Source organism: Sprattus sprattus (assembly GCF_963457725.1).
Source record: "Sprattus sprattus genome assembly, chromosome: 20".
NCBI classification, from domain to species: domain Eukaryota; kingdom Metazoa; phylum Chordata; class Actinopteri; order Clupeiformes; family Clupeidae; genus Sprattus; species Sprattus sprattus.
The window spans coordinates 14,162,701-14,182,719 of record NC_137918.1 but is presented as its reverse complement, the minus strand read 5'-3'; the positions used below and the strand labels follow the sequence as shown (position 1 = coordinate 14,182,719).

Genomic DNA, 20,019 nt, shown 5'->3' with positions numbered 1-20,019 from the left:
TGTATACATGTTTGTGTGTGCATATGTTTGTGTGTGTGTGTTCTGTGTATGTGTGTTATAAGAGTGTCCCCTTGAGTTGATGGCTGCTTCTAGTCCTTTCCATTGCTCCTTCCATTCAATGCTATCTCGGGCTAAAGCAGACTGATGTTAATGTTGATGGAGAGCTTTTTATTTTTCTGGGGAGTTTATAGTCCTCACAGACATCTGTGTTTCTATGTGTGCTACTGCATTGGATGACAGAGGGAGGGAGAGAGGGAGGGAGGGAGGGAGGTAGGGAGGGAGGGGTTGCCTCTGGCCCCTAAAACAGAATGAATCCCTCCCGCCCGTGGCACCACAGGGCCGAGCGGGGGGGGCCACAGTGGAACAGCACACAGTGATGGAGCAAGATGGAGGTGCTGCAGGTTGACTGTGGGGTTGTATCTGTCAGTAGGAGCCGTGAGGCTCAAGGTATTTCCAGCCATAGGCAAGTGCTCACAAAGAAAATCTTCAGAGTAGTTTAACCTTACTTTATGGAGTTAACATTACTTTTATGGCTGTTGCTAGAGTTTGGCCATCACTGTACAGCATTGATGAGAATCTCTAATAGAAAATCTAGGTTCATTAACTCTAAATCATGTGCTCTTTTGAGAATGTTACAGCAGTAGAACAGCAAACACAACTGTAACTTCATTATAAATGAATATTCCTTTCTTTTGTCTGAGATATGGCATGACTGGCTGGTTGCTGTAGGGGTCTATAACGGAACCCCTCCAGATCCCAGAACTCTGTCAGAGGTCTCAAGGTCATCAGTAACAGGCATGGAGGAAGCATGTACGTATGTATATCAGCAGATGGAATCTAAAGGGCCAGATTATCTGAAGTCTTCTCATCATATCCTCCCTTCAAGTCTTCTGACATTGAGATGGAGATGGCGATGGCAAGATGTGGAGTGCAAAAGGACTCTGGCATCAGGGCGGATTTTAAACCTTTACTCCTAACCAGAGGCGTATAGATAGTTTAGATAATTCTATTTATTTTCTTCTGGCTCCCATTGTTTCTGCTTTTGGACATTAATATATTTCTACATTCTTTTTTCGCCTTGTTTGTTACACAAAATGAGGCATGATGATGAACGCTTTACAGTATATATATACTTTTTTCCTTACTCTTTTTTTTCCCAGGTTATTGATATTGAGATGGGTTTAATGTTTTCACGCTTGTAAACAAACACTTTTCTGAGGTTGGATCACCCATAAGTTGCAGATTCAAGCATTTCTATCTCTGTCACTTCTCCTTCCTTAATGTTGTCTTTCTCTTTTTCTTTCTTCCTAATTCCCCGCTGTCTTCATCCGGTCTCATTGGAGCAGAGCTCGGATTTGTTTCGAGGTGCTGTCATCATTTAGATGTCGTGTTGTGTACCTGTTGGGAGAATCACACATGGATAAGAACTTCAAGCAACTGTACTGCTTAGACCTTAAACCTACAATCCCTACCCCAGGGTTTTCTATTGTATAACACACAAAGCCTACTACATACTGTATACTGGACTAGAATTTTGTTAGGTCTTTTAAATTGACCTGACTTTAGTGCATTCACTATTTGTTATTGAGCACAACTGATATAATGTAAATATATTTCTTGCACTCTACATCTTTTACTTTTGGTACTTTTAGAGTCTTACGCAATGCAGTTGCACAGTTAATGGAGATAGATAATCCAGTTATAGTCTCCCTTAATACAGTCTACCTTATCCACATACACAAACCATGAACTTACCGCAGTGCATTCAGCAGGCCTTCCACGCTGTTTGAGGGCTGCTCTTTCAGCACCTTGATGCAGCCCTTCATCTGTGGAAGAAAGAACATTTACACTTACAGAGAGACTGCTCTCACGCATCTCTCATGCACATGAACATATGAAGAAGAAAACATTGTTGCTCCTTTTCTTTCTCATATGACAGGACACAAGCCATGTAGCAGAGAGCAATGGGCAAAGAGCTGTGCAGAGGGTTATAGGCTAACATTTCCCAAAAGCACCATAAGCCTACGTAGTTCTATTCTATTCTATAATTTGTATAGTTATATTGTATATATTGTATATATTTGTATTGTTTTTTTTTTTTTTTTTTTTCAATAGCACTGAAGTCTGAGAGCTGCCACCTCAATTTCGTTGTGCAATGACAAATAAATATATTCTATTCTATTATATTCTTACCAACCATCATCTACTTTTGGAACATTTCCCTAAACCACTGTCACTGTTTCAGCATGGATTATATTGACAGCATATTTCAAGTACTACTGCAAAGTAAGGAACTCAGGTTACATGCTTGAGTAGAAACGTGTGTGGAGAATTAGAATCACTCACAAGGAAAGCTTGTATGTGTTAAAAATTGTTAGGAAATGGGGCCCAGATGCCTTAAGAAACATATTAGCGACTAATGCAACTACAACAAGCTAAATACAACAAAGACAAGCACCCATGGATTTGAATCCCTTTGCTAGAACATCTACCTAACACAGTCTTGAACGTGTTTTAAGACACATTTGCACTCTTCACGCATGCTGCATTAGCTCTGTATTCAGCAATATGTTCAGCATGGAAACAAACACTGATACTTTGCATTCTTCTGTTTGTATAAACAAGTAGGATTCCTCACGTCAATCTTGGAGGTCTTAGCGAAGGCGCCCACTGGATGGACGTGGTCATAGAGAATGATGACACCCACCATGACCCGCATACAGAACAGCATGGTGTCTGTGTTGGTGAAGCGACATCGGTACTCACTACACACACGCACGCACACCCACACGCACGCACACACAAACACACGCACACACACACACCAGATGAGAGCACACATGTCAGTACATGATACTAGAATTGTTCTCAGACTTGCATTTTGAATGGACTGGACGGCAGCATTTACAACAATTTATTACTAAGTCAATTAGTGATGTATGGATGCTGGATTATTTTGATATGCCATTGGAGACCTGTTAGTAAAGACTATGCTCTGATATTGAGTAAAAAGTACAGCAAAGTCAGCATGACAGGCCCACAATTTCTTAGAGGTAGGCCTACATAATAATAATTTATTTTATTTTTACGCACTTTTCATTCCAAAGAATCTCAGAGTGCCTATATATTAGAAATTAACTATAATAATACAATAAAATAAAAAACAAATTTAAATATTAGCATTAGCATAACAGAAAAGATTTAACATGAAAGAGAAGGAAAGCATGGGTGGAAATACTCACGGAGTCTCCAGCATGACGCGACACACACACGCCATAGTGCTCAGACAATCTGTTGTGTCTTCAATAGGCAGCGTCTTGTTCTGAAACAAAAAGTACACAGTATTATGGGACCACTGCATATACTGTGTTATAACTGGCACAGTTAGTGTTCTACAACTTCTGCATGCAGAACAGTATACTCAATGCACTAAATACATTATAATGCTGATCTCAGTATGCTGTTACCAGTGCAGGGGGACCACTTTAACCAGTTAACAATGTTTACTTCCATCAAACGGCCATCATTTGTCAGAGAAAATTATTACTTAGTAAACAAATCCCTGTTGAGCAAATATTTTGGGTATTAGAAATGTAGTATTAGCATGTTAAATTGGAATTTTCAGTCGTACAAACTATATTTCAGGTGAATGCCACCACACATGAAACCAGTGCTCTCCTACAGTTGCTTAGTTGTTGAAGTGAAAACATGTCAAAGGGCTAGCCTGAATTTCCCTTGATGAAAATGGGAATATGTCGAATTTGACTAAAATTCCAGATACTGCCACTAAATCTCTCATCCATGTTAGTGTAGAAATACTGAACACAATGAAAGTTCACATACTTTGTTCTCTGAAGTGACGCACAACTAATTCACACATGGTTGCTATCACTGCTGCTCATCATAGCCCAATACCATAAAGTGGCCCCAGACTTCAAAATGCACTGCAAACTGGGCCAGGTAAGAACTAGTATTCAATAAGAGGAGTAGCGCACGATGCGAGTCGCCTCACCTGGTGGATAAGACGCGCATTGCATGCGATCTGAGGCGTAGCGCACGAAGCGAGTCGCTCGAGGCGCATTGCGCGCATTGCATTGACTCTTATTAAAGCCAAAGACAAAAGAAATAGGCTAGCTACACGGTCAAGCAATGTCATTTATTTCTTTTAAGAAACAAAACAAATACCTACATGGTCAAGCAATGTCATTTATTTCCACGAAAAAAACGAAAACGAATCAAACTTCAAGAATCAATCAAAAATCAAGAGGTCAAAAAATGTGATTAGATTAGATTAGATTCAACTTTATTGTCATTGCGCAGAGTACAAGTATTGAGGCAACGGTGGTAATAAAAAGAAATAAATGGGATGTATACAGTATGATATGACAGTGCAAGATATATGGGGTATGAGCAGTAGTAACATTGGCAGCAATAGTTGGTCATTAGTGCAGATATGATATAGGTACTGTATATGCAAAGTGCTGATGCAGGAGTACATGTGAAGGTAGCAATAGAAGTTATGAATGAGATAAGAGGCATGATATGATTTATATACAATGAATATGAGGTAAGAGGCATGATATGATATACAATGAATATGAGGTAATGGTATGATATGAATGAATAGGGACAACAATTTTAAATAAGTAGATATAGATATGAATACACTAGAACAACTCAGCAATAATACAATGGCAGTAAAAGGAATGTATTCAAAAGTGCTTTATTAAAATTAAATCTAAAGACTCTAAAATTGAATCTTGTTTTAGAGGTGCTGAGACTTTGTACAAAAACACATTGTAGGCTACATATTTTGGAATTTTTCTTTTTTACTCTGAACCTTGTAAACAGAGGTGTTGGTCCACATATGTGAGTTTAGCATTCAGAAACTGTTTGTGGTTTCTATACTTACAATAAGTAACTTAGAAAGTGACACTATTCTTCACCTAGAGCACTATATTGATGAGAGAGGTGTAAACACATTGGGGCACCTCAGTCAAAGTGCTAAAGACAATGGCTAGGGACAAACCTCAAACACAATGGACAGGGTAACTTACACGTCTTCGTGTGTTTTTGTGAGTGTGTATTTTCTATTTCTATCAGTAACTTTTAAGAAATAAATGACATTGCTTGACCGTGTAGCTATTTGTCTGTTTTGTTACCGACTCTGTTTTGTTACCGACTTTCAACCGAGAATGAGTAAGATCTTTAATAAGTGTCTCAACAACGTTTATCGTGACTTGTTACCGACTTTCAACCACGAGAATGAGTAAGAGCTTTAATAAGAGTCTCAACCACGTTTATAGTAGGCTATGTGCGCCGTCTCAACCACGTTTATAGTATAGGCTATGCACCTCGAGCGACTCGCTTCGTGCGCTACGCCTCATCGCATGCAATGCGCGTCTCATTCACCAGGTGAGGCGACTCGCATCGTGCGCTACTCCTCTTATTGAATACCGGAACTTAGCTCACTGGGCTGCTCCCTGCTCAGTAGCTAGCCCACATCAAACATAGTGATTTGACTTTGATGCTGGCAGTGTTCATACCAAGTAACAGGAAGTCTGGTACTAGAACAGACTTAGGGCCTGATTTACTAATATGCGAGCGCTTCTTAATCTGCGTTCGCAAATTAACGCACGGTGTTTTAGCGCATTTTAGTTGGTATTTATCAAACCAGATCGCGCTGGGCAATCTGTGTTTACTCCGCCCTATATAGGGCCTGATTTACTAACATTGCGACCGCTGCTTAAACTGCGTTCGCACATTAACGCACGGTGTTTTTCCGTATTTTCCGTGGTATTTATTTAGGAAGAGAAAATGAAGCTACAGCAAGTGGAGATTGATATATTGGTTCACGTTCGCTCAATCACTGAACCTGATTCAATGTGTGCGCTGCTATAATGTTGTTCTGCCCGCCATCACCTACAGCAAGATGTTTAAAAGAACACGATTATAAAGAATATGCTATTGGTGGCATTAATGCATAAACTGTCTATTATAACAATATAGATGTGTGCATGGCGAGATTAATAATTTCTACAAGGGACATGGGTTCACTACAATATATATGGACGTGGGTGCAATCAATGGTTCATATTACATTCGGAAAGTTTGCGATTTCAAAAAAAGTCCTGTTTGATGTCTATAATTTCAGCTGTGGCAGTGGGGAAATGTATTGACCAGTGCGCCATAGCAATGCTTCGAGTACCTGTGTGAATATTTGTGAAGGCTGAGACATATCAACTGCTGATACTATAACTGTTTGAAATGATCCGGTGCCAATATTTGCAATGTTTACCAACTGATTGAATGGAATGTGATCTCCGTTGGAGGGTTAGATGTCATCTCTGATCTGGTTCAGTAATTGAAGTATTGCGTGGCTGGTTAACCTGTACCGTCTAATGATTTGTGGTTCATTTAACTGAAAATGTGTTATGCGAGTTGAATTTTTTTTTTCTGTGCGCTGTCTCTGTCTTCATTCTTCGCCTTGCTCTTATCACTGCTGCCATATCAACGTTTTCAGACTCAATGAAAATGCGCTTCCTGGTTAAGACGTGCTTTTATGAGGCGGAGAATTATCCTGCAAATTGGAGACGTGCGCTCCACAGGCAGTTTAGTAAATACCACGCATGACATCATTAGGCGCACTTACCTTGTCTCCACCCATGTAAATTGCGCCTCACGCCTACGTTACCACCCACCTCCAAGTTACCTCCCCTGTTCACACCCACAGGCGTTAATATGCGCTGCTGCCCCTTAGTAAATACCGTTTTATGTTTACGACCGCTATTTTACGCCAGAAATGGGCGCAATCCTGTTAGTAAATCAGGCCCTTAGTCTCAGCATCTCACCTCAGACACAAACTTAGTTGTTGCATTGCTCAGGGTCTTCAGCATGGGTGTAGCTTCAGCGTAAAACAGGGACATCCGATTGGCCATCTCATTGTTAACCTCATTCTCGGCCTCCAGCTGTCAGAGATTATAAATATTTATAAAATCACCTCACATGTTGCCATATGATTCACACATTAATCCAAAGCTCTAATAGTCTCAGAGTCTAGCTATTATGCATTAACTAGTCACCATAATATTATCATTGTTATGAAAAACTGTCTTAGAGCTCAACAGACAGACAGACAGATATCTATTTTGATATCCCTGCCCGGTCTGAAGAACACTACTATACAAGCCAGAAAGTGCAAAGTGTGGTGCACTACGAGCACGGCAATACCACTACTAATGTATATCTATTTGGACACATCTTTTCTACAGTATACCCATCAGATCAGATCTCTGTTACTGTAGCCCTTCAGGCCACACACACACACACACACACACACACACACACACACACACACACACTCACCTGTTGATTATTTAGTCGGTTTCTGCTGATGGTCCTCCTGTAGTAGCTAAAGTCATTCTGAATGGCAGGATTTGTCATCTGGAAGGAGAGGGATTTAAGAATTTTAACCACAAAAATCTATTAGGTCTTCTTTGAGTTTTGAAGGTCAGATGAATCAGGTTATCAATTAGACCTACTGTAGTTAACAGAACGTATCTTCTGTGATTAGATGTTGTATGTATATCAGATGCAGATATTGTATGTATTCATACAGCTATGCAAATAAGTACAGGTTTTAGTTGTATAGTTTTACTTTTAGTAGTGGTGAAGGTGTACAGCTTGTATCTAATCATATGATGATGCAGTTCTGCATATAGCTCAGCATATCATTATGGAGGGATGCCCATATGCGGCTCTTTAGCTAACTCACAACTCTTTAGCTTTGTTAGCTTAGCTAACTCACAACTCTTTAGCTTTGTTAGCTTAGCTAACTCACAGCTCTTTAGCTTTGTTAGCTTAGCTAACTCACAACTATTTAGCTTTGTTAGCTTAGCTAACTCACAACTCTTTAGCTTTGTTAGCTTAGGTAACTCACAACTCTTTAGCTTTGTTAACTTAGCTAACTCACAACTCTTTAGCTTTGTTGGCTCACAACTCTTTTATTGGGACAGCTGGCCACTCCAGGCAATAAAGTCTGGACATGCAACTGTGAGCAGTTGTGTCATGTATGTATGTATGTATCTCTGTGTATGTGTGTATGTATGTATGTGTCTGTGTGTGTGCGTGTTTGTATGTATGTATGTATGTATGTATGTATGTATGTTTGTATGTATGTATCTCTGTGTGTGTGTGTGTATGTGTGTATGTGTGTATCAATGTATTATACATTATACATTATACATTATACATTCCTTTACTTTAGTCTCCTGGCCCTGGTCTTTGATGTTTATGTGCTGAGTGTATGTTGGTGTCTCTGTCTGCTCACCTTGAGCTCATCAAAGCTGAGAGTGAAGTGGAGGATCTCGGCGAACTGCTTGGCCAGTGCCTGCTCCCGCTCCAGATGCTGCATGGGGGCATATGGTGGACTCGTGAGGGACTCCAACAGGCTGCGGAGGGCATTCTCTGTGTGAATCATGAGACAGAACAAACAGCCTTAGTTATGAAAGTGAAAAGTGAAAGTCCTCTCTATGCCAGAGGTGGTGTAGACACACACACTCTGAAATCCACCTCTGCATTTAACCCATCCAGGGAAGTGACACACACACACAGTGAAGTGAGGTTACACACTAACCCGGAGCAGTGAGCTACCTTTGGTGGCGCCTGGGGAGCAGTGATCGGGGTTAGGTGCCTTGCTCAAGGGCACTTCAGCCATGGATGTGGGCATAGAAGAGCAGTGGTCTACCACTTCCCCCACCCACATTTTTCCTACTGGTCGGGGATTGAACCGGCCAGCTACGGTTTCCGGCCTGAAACCCTAACCAGTAGGCCACGGCTGCCCCTTATCAGGTCACTGCTGTAGTGGTTAGCACTCCCATGATATATTTGCTACACTGTCGTGATGTATTTTGCATGATCTGTGTGATGAACGTCCAGGACCATGACAGTGTTTTGATAGCTTGACTGATGAAGCAGGGTGATGGTATTATCATGGCTATGGTTTTGGCTCCTAGGAAATATACACAGAATACACAGATGAGCCAAACCATTATGATCGCCTTCCCTCTTATGTTGTTGCTCTTTGTGCTAACAAATTAGCTCCAATCTGCCAAGGCAGACCTTTTGACAGTGCCCTGTGGTATAAAGCACCAAGACCTAACAGCAGATACTCGAAGTCCTGAAAATGGAGCCATCATAGGCTGGACTTGTTGCTGGAGGGACGCTCAGATGTTTGATTGGATTGAAATCTGGGGAGGCCATGGCAACACCTTTGACTCTTTGGCGCGTACCTCAAATAATTCCTGACCAATAAGTGTGACAGAGGTGTGTTATTGTGTATGCTCCAACCCAGTCAACTGGCCATTAAGGTTTGGTGCTGGTTAAAGTTTCTAAGGTCTTTATACCCATCCATTTCTTCTCCCTCCAACATGTTTAATATGTCCCAGACCTTGCCAAACACCTTTGCAACAAGGTAATCAATTTTATTCTATCATCCGTAGTCAGTAATCAGAATGTTTTGGCTCACTGGTTTACAGACAGGTTGCTCTGACTAAAATTGTCTTGTGGATCTTGTACAGCAAGGAAACTCTTTCATTTAATATGCAGATAAGGCTGCCATTATCTTATCTCTCTTCATACAGTATTGACAGCTGTTCTTAGAGACGTACTATGGTTGTTGCTTGGATACAGAGATGCATACTGTAGGAGTGAAACTCAGCCACCCATCAACAAACCCCTCAATGCTGTTGACATGATGGTAACTTACATTATCTGTCTCTTTCATTCCATTGCAGGTCATATTTCTATCTATCTCTCTCTTTTTCTCTCTCTCTCTCTATCTCTCTCTCTCTCTCTTTCTATACATCCTGCACACTCCCTACTGTATGCCTTGGTATCTGTGGAGTAACCCCTCATGTTATAGGCTGCTATTAATACAGGGTGATATGCCTTGTTTACTTATCTGCAAAGACACTGGACACCCTTTGGGGGAAGGGGTGTGTTTGTTTGATCATCATTTTTGTGATCCCAGATAGGTTTAGATTTCTCCTGACTCCCTATATATTTAGAGGGGCATAGGGCTGGGGAGTAGAATTGTAATCTAATCTTTGTGTGTATCAGATATTGTGTGTGTGTGTGTGTGTGTGTGTGTGTGAGTGATTGTGTGACTGATTATCAAGATCGGTCTCAAGAGCAAGTCCAAGGTTTTGGTCTCTTCTTAGTTTTTGGCAAATATTATCTTGGTATCATCTTCGTCCTGACAATAGATATAACCTCTATTTTTTGCATTTCATCATGTTGGCATAATATATCATGCCATTATATTGGTATGTTTAAACACATGATCACCATTCATCATCACTAATTGTGGTCAGTCTCAGCTCCCAACAGATCTTGACTGTAACACTGATGTGTGTAACATATCATGCCTGATCGACCTCAACAACAGGGTCATTGGCTGTTTCTGCAGAGGTACCACTGTTGTCATGGTGACACCTCTGTAGCATTCAGCAGCAAGAGCTGAATGCAAGCTATCCCTTCTTGTTAGCTCAGCACTACTTGTTCTCAATGCTAGCCTTACTCATCCCCCAACCGCTCTGTGTGTGTGTGTAATCGTAAAGAATGTGCTTTGTGATTAATTATATGCACCGATAGGTTACTGAAGAGCAGGAACAATATGGCTTCCCACTTACCCAGCCGGAGGGAGAACTCGTAGAAGCGTTTCAGTTTGGCCACCAGGGGGCAGACAGCATTCCAGGCCTTCTCCTGCAGCTGTAAGTCACCTGGATTCTGAATGGCCTGAGACAGAGAGATGAAGAGATCGAGGTTAAAGATGCCAGAGATAGAGAAGAAGGGGAAAAGGGTGGAAAGGCCAGAGGGATAGAAAAGGAAGGCAGAGAGATGAAAAGAAGGAGGGGAAAAAAAGAAAAAAACATTGGTGCTGGCATGATTCAGCTGAGTGAGTGAATCTCCCTACCACTGAGGTTGTATCTGTCTCTCCCTCTCAGTCTTCACCCACAAATGAACACATGTGAAATAGCCTTAAGTCTGGACACTGGAGACCACATATACTGTATATATATTGCTAAGTGTGTTTGTTTTATTGTTTTTATTTTTATTTTATTGTTTTTTATTTCATGTATATACATATATATACGGTATATATATATATATATATATATATATATATATATATATATATATATATTTTGCTAAGTGTGTTTGTTTGTTTGTTTATCTCAAAGCACATTGTGTCTATGTATATCATATGAAATGTATATATATTTTATATATATATATATATATATATATATATATATATATATCTATATATATATAGAAAGAGTGCTTGTTGTGAGAACGCTTGTGATACCCTATTGGTTAAACTAGCTATGGTCAGCTTCTGTTCACCTTGTATAATTGGTGATGCATTAGCTAAGTGACTTGCTTTGTTGTCTGTTATTTAGCCAGTCGGAGTCAGACTCTTGTTCAACAGATCAGTGACTAATGGAACAATAGACATTATCAACAGAATGTGCAGGGAGGCTCCTTTCTCGACTGCAGAGAAGGGCACGCAGGTATTATTAATGCACTGACTGTCTTGCTGACTGTTTTACGAGGAGAACCAATAGTTGTTGATTCCAGTGTATAGTTTCCAGATTTCTTTTTTTGTGAACGATGTGGTGAGTGGCTCGCAAACATCCCGTTTTATTGAAAAGGATTGAAAAGCAAAATCAAGTTCAAGTACAAGTTTATTTATATAGCACATTTCATATGATATACATAGACACAATGTGCTTTGAGATAAACAAACAAACAAACACACTTAGCAAAATATATACAGTATATATGTGTATATACATGAAATAAAAAACAATAAAATGAATACAATAAAAATAAAAACAATACAACAAACACACTTAGCAATACATATATATATATATATGTATAAAAAAAAACAATAAAATGAATGAAATAAAAACGATGCAAATTATGATGAAAAAGTGTTAAAAACAAAAAGACCTATAGTTGAAATCAAAGCCTCGGTGCCCCCCTCACCTCTCGTATTTCCTGCCCGGCGCCATGATAGGACTGCAGCTCTGCCAGGATTCCATGGGCCTCTTCCAGAATGGCGCTCACCTGATTCCACACCGCTGTCTCCGCCTCTGTGGGCTGGGCATCTGAGCATGGGCGTCAAAGGTGAAAGGTTAAAGGTTAGATGGCCAAAGCAAAGGTGAAAGGTTAAGGTTAGAGGCCAAAGCAAAGGTGAAAGGTTAAGGTTATAGGCCAAGGTAAAGGTGAAAGGTTAAGGTTAGAGGCCAAAGCAAAGGTCAATTAAGGTTAAGGTCACATCACCTCTGTCACACACTGAGCCCTTTGATTGGCTAAATGAGGCTGGGGCAAGAAGCATGGTCTACAGAGCATGCTAATCTTTTGCTACCAATATTAACTTTTTTTTTACTTGTAGGATGTTGGGAGATGAGGCTTCCTAAGTAGTTAAACAAATCAAAGGGTAATGATGGTTGATGATGTGTGTGTAAGTAAATAAGTGTGTAAGTATAAATGGATTTAACGTGATGTCTCACATTTTTCTCACAAAAAAAAAGGGCCTTTGTTTTCTGTAGCTTCAGGGTATCGAATTTGTCCAAAATTAAATATCATTGATGGAAAATGTAGGTAATTATTCTGGCAGTCAAAGGTATTTAAAAAGTCTTTGAAGACTTGGGTATGGGTATTACCTCCAAGAATGGAATTTGTACTCTAAATCTATCTGCCTCCTCTGTTCTCCTTGTCTGGGAACTGTTCTCCCATTGTGAGCTCTAAATCCGTCTGGCTTCATTACAATAACCAGCAAGTTCCTCACGTATCCATTCATCTACAGGACCCTACTTCCATATTTAAATTCCTCACGTATCCATTTATCTCCAGGACCCTATTCTCTACATCTCTTCAGTCCCAGATGAAGATGTGCTTATGCCCTTAAGGGGATGTCCTGCACCAAGGTGCTTGTAGTGTCAGATTGTACAGTGCAGTACAGTGCTGCAAAAGTATTTAATTACTCTGGAGAAACATAATTACCACCCTTGTGTATCATTCATATTGAACATGTGTGAGTAAGCTGTAAAGTAAATGTTCTCTATTAAGCAACCTAACATGTACAGCACACTGTCTCATAGGATGCATTAACCTAACATGTACAGCACACTGTCTCATAGGATGCATTAACCTAACATGTACAGCACACTGTCTCATCATGTCCATTCTCTGTACCAAACACACACCTGCGGTGCTCTACCTATGATCTGTGATGTCCACTCTCTCTCCCAAACACACACCTGAGAGCTGTGCTCTACCTATGATCTGTGATGTCCATTCTCTGTACCAAACACACACCTGCTGTGCTCTACCTATGATCTGTGATGTCCATTCTCTCCCCAAACACACACCTGCTGTGCTCTACCTATGATCTGTGATGTCCACTCTCTCTCCCAAACACACACCTGAGAGCTGTGCTCTACCTATGATCTGTGATGTCCATTCTCTGTACCAAACACACACCTGAGAGCTGTGCTCTACCTATGATCTGTGATGTCCATTCTCTCCCCAAACACACACCTGCTGTGCTCTACCTATGATCTGTGATGTCCACTCTCTCTCCCAAACACACACCTGAGAGCTGTGCTCTATCCATGCTGAATGATCTCTGTGGCCAACAGCCTCATTAGCCTCATCAGTGAGGGCCCTGTTCAGTGTTGTGCAGACAGAGGTGACAATAGTGATGCTTACAGCAAAACAGGGATGTGCAGGGCAATACAGAGACAGCCTGTCCAGCTAGCACAGAATACCCGTAGTGATTTTATAAACTCAAGTGATATTAACAGATTACATAGATGGCACAGAATACCCGTAGTCATCTAATAAACTCAAGTAATATTAACAGATTACATAGATGGCACAGAATACCCGTAGTCATCTAATAAACTCAAGTGATATTAACAGATTACATAGATGGCACAGAATACCGGTAGTCATTTTATAAACTCAAGTAATATTAACAGATTACATAGATGGCACAGAATACCCGTAGTCATCTAATAAACTCAAAAAATATTATCAGATTACGTAGATGGAAGAAATGTTTATTAGCATTTACTGATATCACGGATATCTGAACTAGAATGTGGGTTGCTGGGCTCCAGAGCTATTAGCATTTGAAATGTTGAAAATAATCCTAATGCCACCAGAGGGCCAGGCTTAACAGATGATTAAGCAATAAACCCCAAGAGGCCGTGGTTTGCGCTGATTTTAGAACAGGTAAGGGGAGTTGTTAGGCACGCCGCGAAGCAGTAATATGGAATGTTATCATAGAATGATATGAGGACAAATTGTAAGTTAATGCTGGATTTTACAACGGCTTTTAGCCAATCAAAATCAAGGATTTGAACAATCAGTTTTAGAATTGCTATTATAAAACAATTGGGTTCTAGCGCGTAATTTAGCTGTTTCTGATTGGACGAGAGACGTTCCATGCTATAGGTTATTCGTCAACATACCTACAGTTACGGGACTTTTCACAGCTAAAAATAAATCACTCCGCGATGAAACATTCGCATTGATGATAACCGTTAATTCAAAGTTCCAATTCCAAACCAAGACGTCCAAAAAATTCCAAACCAAGACGTTGACAATGGAACTATTTTTTGTTGCGGAGAAACAACGGCGAAATAAACCATTTTTAATCAATAACTTTGTGTTGAAATGTTAATTTGTTGACAGTAGAATTGTTTTATAAAAGCAATATAGCACTCGTGGGAGTGGGGTAGGTAAGGGATAATCCCACGGGTGGGATTATCCCTTACCTACCCCACTCCCACTCGTGCTATATTGCTTAAATATGTGCCCAAAAGCACAGAGTTATGTGGAATGGAAAGGCTTTCCAGTGAAATCCACAGCTAATCCACAAAGCATTTCTGATGCTAATAATGTGTTCACATATGAAGTCACATCTGCCTCTAATTAAATAACTGAACTAATTACGCATGTCCATTTGCTTTGTGCAGTTTCTCCAGAGCTGGACGCTTTATTAGATTGGGATTCGATTATTACTGCTTGGCTATGTGGCTCTGAGGCTGCCAGAGCATTCATATGCTATTCCAACTGAAACTCCTCTGTAGGAAGGGAAGAGGAGTGAAGTGCTGCTGTTGAACAGAGGGAGCATTAGAAGGAATCTGTTAAAAGAAAAGTTAGAGGGTGAAGTTAAAGGTTAAGGGTTAAAGCATACAAACTCCTCCTCTTCACTTAGGCTGGGTTAGAGCACACACACACACGGACACACACACACACACACACACACACACACAGGCAAGTTACCCAGGCAAGACATTTCTAATTTTGGACATAGGCATGGCGACATATTCTTCTCTGACAGGGGAAATATGCATGTGCCAATTACAAACCATCACTGTCAAATATATTCATCTGGCAAAAACTAAACGTCACAGTGGCCTTTCTGGAGGACCGGCCCATTCTGCCTTAATATGATTGTATTTGCAAGAAAGCAGGAGTGAGCCTGTGTTAAGAGTTAATGCAGTCAATCTGCCTTAATATGACTGTATTAGCAAGAAAGCAGGAGTGAGCCTGTGTTAAGAGTTAATGCAGTCAATCTGCCTTGGATATCCTCCAAGTTAACACATATCCTGGCAGGCTTAAATAAAAGGCTAAACTCCTTTAAAGGCTCAAGCGAATCATAAGGTTGTCTTATTTGTCCAACTTAAATTAAATGGTAAGTCAACAGCAAACTCCCATCCATGATGTAAATGCGCAATACTATCTTTTCTTGTTATTTCTATTCAGATAATGTGGTCTAATTATTAATTACTAAGTAGACTAAGGCAGAAGAATAAATGACGCTTCCCACAATTGCACTTTTGCATCACCTGTTCCCACAAGAATAGAGCTGACCTCTCCTGTTCCCACAAGAATAGAGCTGACCTCTCCTGTTCCTACAAGAATAGAGCTGATCTCCTGTTCCTTTAAGAATAGAGCTGACCTCTCCTGTTCCCACAAGAATAGAGCTGGCCTCTCCTGTTCCCACAAGAATAGAGCTGATCTCTCCTGTTCTTATAAGAATAGAGCTGATCTCTCCTGTTACCACAAGAATAGAGCTGATCTCTCCTGTTCCCACAAGAATAGAGCTGACCTCTCCTGTTCCCACAAGAATAGAGCTGACCTCTCCTGTTCCCATAGGAATAGAGCTGACTTCTCCTGTTCCCACAAGAATAGAGCTGACCTCTCCTGTTCCCACAAGAATAGAGCTGACCTCTCCTGTTCCCACAAGAATAGAGCTGACTTCTCCTGTTCCCACAAGAATAGAGCTGACCTCTCCTGTTCCCACACGAATAGAGCTGACCTCTCCTGTTCCCACAAGAATAGAGCTGACCTCTCCTGTTCCTACAAGAATAGAGCTGACCTCTCCTGTTCCCACTAGAATAGAGCTGATCTCTCCTGTTCTTATAAGAATAGAGCTGATCTCTCCTGTTCCCACAAGAATAGAGCTGACCTCTCCTGTTCCCACAAGAATAGAGCTGACCTCTCCTGTTCCCATAAGAATAGAGCTGACTTCTCCTGTTCCCACAAGAATAGAGCTGACCTCTCCTGTTCCCATAAGAATAGAGCTGACCTCTCCTGTTCCCACAAGAATAGAGCTGACCTCTCCTGTTCCCATAAGAATAGAGCTGATCTCTCCTGTTCCCACAAGAATAGAGTTGATCTCTCCTGTTCCTATTAGAATAGAGCTGACCTCTCCTGTTCCTATAAGAATAGAGCGGACCTCTCCTGTTCCCACAAGAATAGAAATGACCTCTCCTGTTCCCACAAGTCACACAACAGCAAGTGCCAGAATGGCTGCAGAAACATGGTAAACATTTAAGCAAATAAGTAAGCTATACCTATTTCATTCCAGTACTTAGTTCCTGCCGATTTTGTCATCTTCTTACATTGTGATCTCCTCTGACGCATTCAGTTTAAAGGGATTGCTCGGCAATGCTATTGGTATCTTTAACCAAACCTTTCAAAAAGAACTTCGGCATAGCTCTGCCTGCTAAGTGCCTGCTAAGTGATCACACCTTTTTTTATATTTGTCTTCAGCATTTCTTTTTGGGCAACAGTGCACATTGCAATAGTTTTCCACCAGCCATTTTCGCTCTCAAACCAGGGGTCCATGTATTTATCCATTTCATCATTAAACAACTAAAAGCAAAACATGGCCTGGTATTCTTAGGTTTCACACCTAGTTGTATGTATTCACTGGTTGGTGAATTTTCAGTGTCAAAGGAACATTGAGATTAGATTTGTCTTTAACTATGTGCTATTTAGGGGCCAGATTACCAGAACATGATATGATGCACATTCAGAAATGGTCAAACTCGAGAAAAATTAGGGTGAATGAGAATACAATAATGGAATGTGGAGAGTAAAGCAACAAAAACAATAAGATGATGATATCTCACGTTCAAAGTCAAACTATGGAACCATGCTCATTCTCAGCACAAGCCAGCACCCTCAGGAGGTGGCTCTTCACTCCCCTAAAGAAAACAGAGATTGCAGAGGGTGAAGAGGTGAGCGCTCGTATGGTAGTTTAGACCTGGGATCAAGAGGATGTGTGTGTATGGGTTAAGGGTGGATGCTTTTTGTATAAAAACACTGTCCATCCCTTTGTGATTGAGTGTGTGTGTTTGAATGTTGCGCCTAGAGGCAATTGTATTGTTATGGCGCTATACAAATACAATTTAATTGAATTGAATGTGAGGAAGTGGAGGAGAAACTGGGCGAGGGAAATGGATTGGGTGTACAGATGTGGGAACAACAGAGGAGGCTTGCTTCGGGTGAAGGGTATATCAGGGCAGTCTCTCCTCCAGCTGTTTGTCCCCAGCTGAAACCATCTGAACATGTTAGAGGCCAGATTCTCTCTAAAAATCGCAGTGTTCATGCTTTCTCCAATCAATCTGATGATTCATCTGATTTCAGAAGAGTTTCTTAGAATGACAAGATGGTTGGCACTGTAAAGAAACCACAGCAGGAGGAGAGAGCCAACAAAAAACAACAGAAGCATTCAGCATCCATCAGACCTCCTGAATACACCCAGCACAACGTTAGCATCTGCTTTTCAACACTCACTAGCTCCCCCTGGAGCCCAGTCGCCCACTATGGATCACACACACAAACACAACACACACAACACACCACACAACACAACACTACAGAATGCCATACCCCAAGAAAAAAAAACTTACTTTCGAAGTCCAGGAAAAAATGTGGACAGTTCTCTAAATCCTTGCCAAGGACCTTAATGAGGTTCCCCATGGCCAGAACACCTGAGCAGAAAAACAAGATATATACAGTACAACTGCATACTTATCTCTCTTTGACTCTGTATGTGTGTATATGTTTGTGTTGGAGAGAAAGAGAGAGAGAGTGTCTGAGGCTCCACAGTAAATGTGTGTTAGTGTGTAACAGGAAGAAGAGGCCCACACAATACAATGAAGCATAAACAGCTAGCAAGGCCAGAGAGCGTAGATAAGCAGCCTAAATGTTACAGAGGATGGAAAGCACTACACTGCAAGGTTTATACGTGTCTGAACTTTTAAACTTTTAATGAGAGCTGTTCAGTGCTGTGATTAGTATGGAAGCCTGACTGAATTCACATTATTGTCCGGAGAATTTACCGCTTGGAGGGAATGTACATGTCGATGATGTTTCTATCATTGAACTGGAGCGAAACTAACTGGAAGAATACAAACATCCCAGGGTGAAAAAGAAGGGTAATTTACACGTACACTGGAGAGACAACGAGATTTGTGAACTTCTGTTAGTAAGGGGAGACGCCGAAATTGTCAGACATGTTCAAGGGACGACAGGAGACTAGGTAGTTTATGACCAAATGGCCAACTAGCTAACTTTTGTAACTGAAATGACCCCCAAAAAAACAATAGCCTCCCATCAGGTGGCTGACCACAATAGCCGGAATAGAAACAACCGCAAAACATGATCCTCTTTTAGGACACATGTAACTCCTCTGCTAATAACCCAAAGATGACACATGTAAGTCCTCTGGTCTTTAATTAGCCAAAAAGGACACATGTAACACCTCTGGTAGTATCCCTTCACTGCAAGTTACCCTTCACCGGCTCCCTGCAGCTGCTAGAATTCAATGTAAATCTCATTGATCTTGTATTAACATATAGCTTCCAGATCACCATCTTATTACTTTCGATAGGCAGTTGGAACTCTGTGTTCCATCGGATTCAGTCCACTTTATACAGCTATTGTATATCTGATAACACAGAGTTCATGGCAAAACAACCAGCCATTCTTGCCTCAGTTCTTACTCCAGGCTCAGAAGGTGGCATAACAGAGGCTCTGGCTGTAGACCCTAAACATTTGAGAATGACACTCTCCAGGCATCGAATCACACTTGATGGCATCTTACTAACATACAACACAAGTGTCATAGATATTGGTGTAACTATTGATAAAGACCTCTCACACAAACAAACTCACAAATAACACAGATCTCTTTTTCATCTACACAACATTCCGGAAAAGAAAAGTCCAATCCTTTCAAGATGCAGAAAAACTACTCCACATACTGTATGTATTACTTTGTGGCTGTATGTTCTCCTGTCCAGATGTAGTCAACAACTCACTAAAGAGCCTCCAGCTGACACAAAGCCTCTGCTAACTAAAAACTAAACATATCTCATTAGTATTTGCCTCTCTACACTGGTTCCCTGTCAAAAGAAGAATTAATTTCAATGTACTCATTCTAACATACAAAGCTGAAAATGGCCTAGCTCCAAATGACCTATAGGAATTCATTATTCACTACTGTCCGCAGTCATTCCCAGAGTGCATGTCATTCCAAAATGGAGGTAGACCCTTTTGGTATCAAGCCCCCTTTCCTGTGGACTAATCTTCCTTTCCTCATCTGAGAAGCAGACACCATTTCCACCTCTTAATCCA

General features: G+C 40.8%; 1 protein-coding gene across 1 annotated transcript; it reads right to left on the bottom strand.

The window, feature by feature from the left end:
* Positions 1-1,334: 1,334 nt before the first annotated feature.
* On the bottom strand, positions 1,335-18,360 carry fam49al (family with sequence similarity 49 member A, like; the record flags this gene model as incomplete). Its single annotated transcript, XM_080859438.1, has 10 exons — positions 1,335-1,398; positions 1,756-1,826; positions 2,639-2,765; positions 3,243-3,322; positions 6,852-6,968; positions 7,366-7,443; positions 8,330-8,466; positions 10,692-10,797; positions 12,058-12,179; positions 18,291-18,360. 10 exons carry the CDS (start codon positions 18,358-18,360, stop codon positions 1,335-1,337), a joined length of 972 nt encoding a protein of 323 aa, XP_080715564.1.
* Between the last annotated feature and the right edge of the window lie 1,659 nt (positions 18,361-20,019).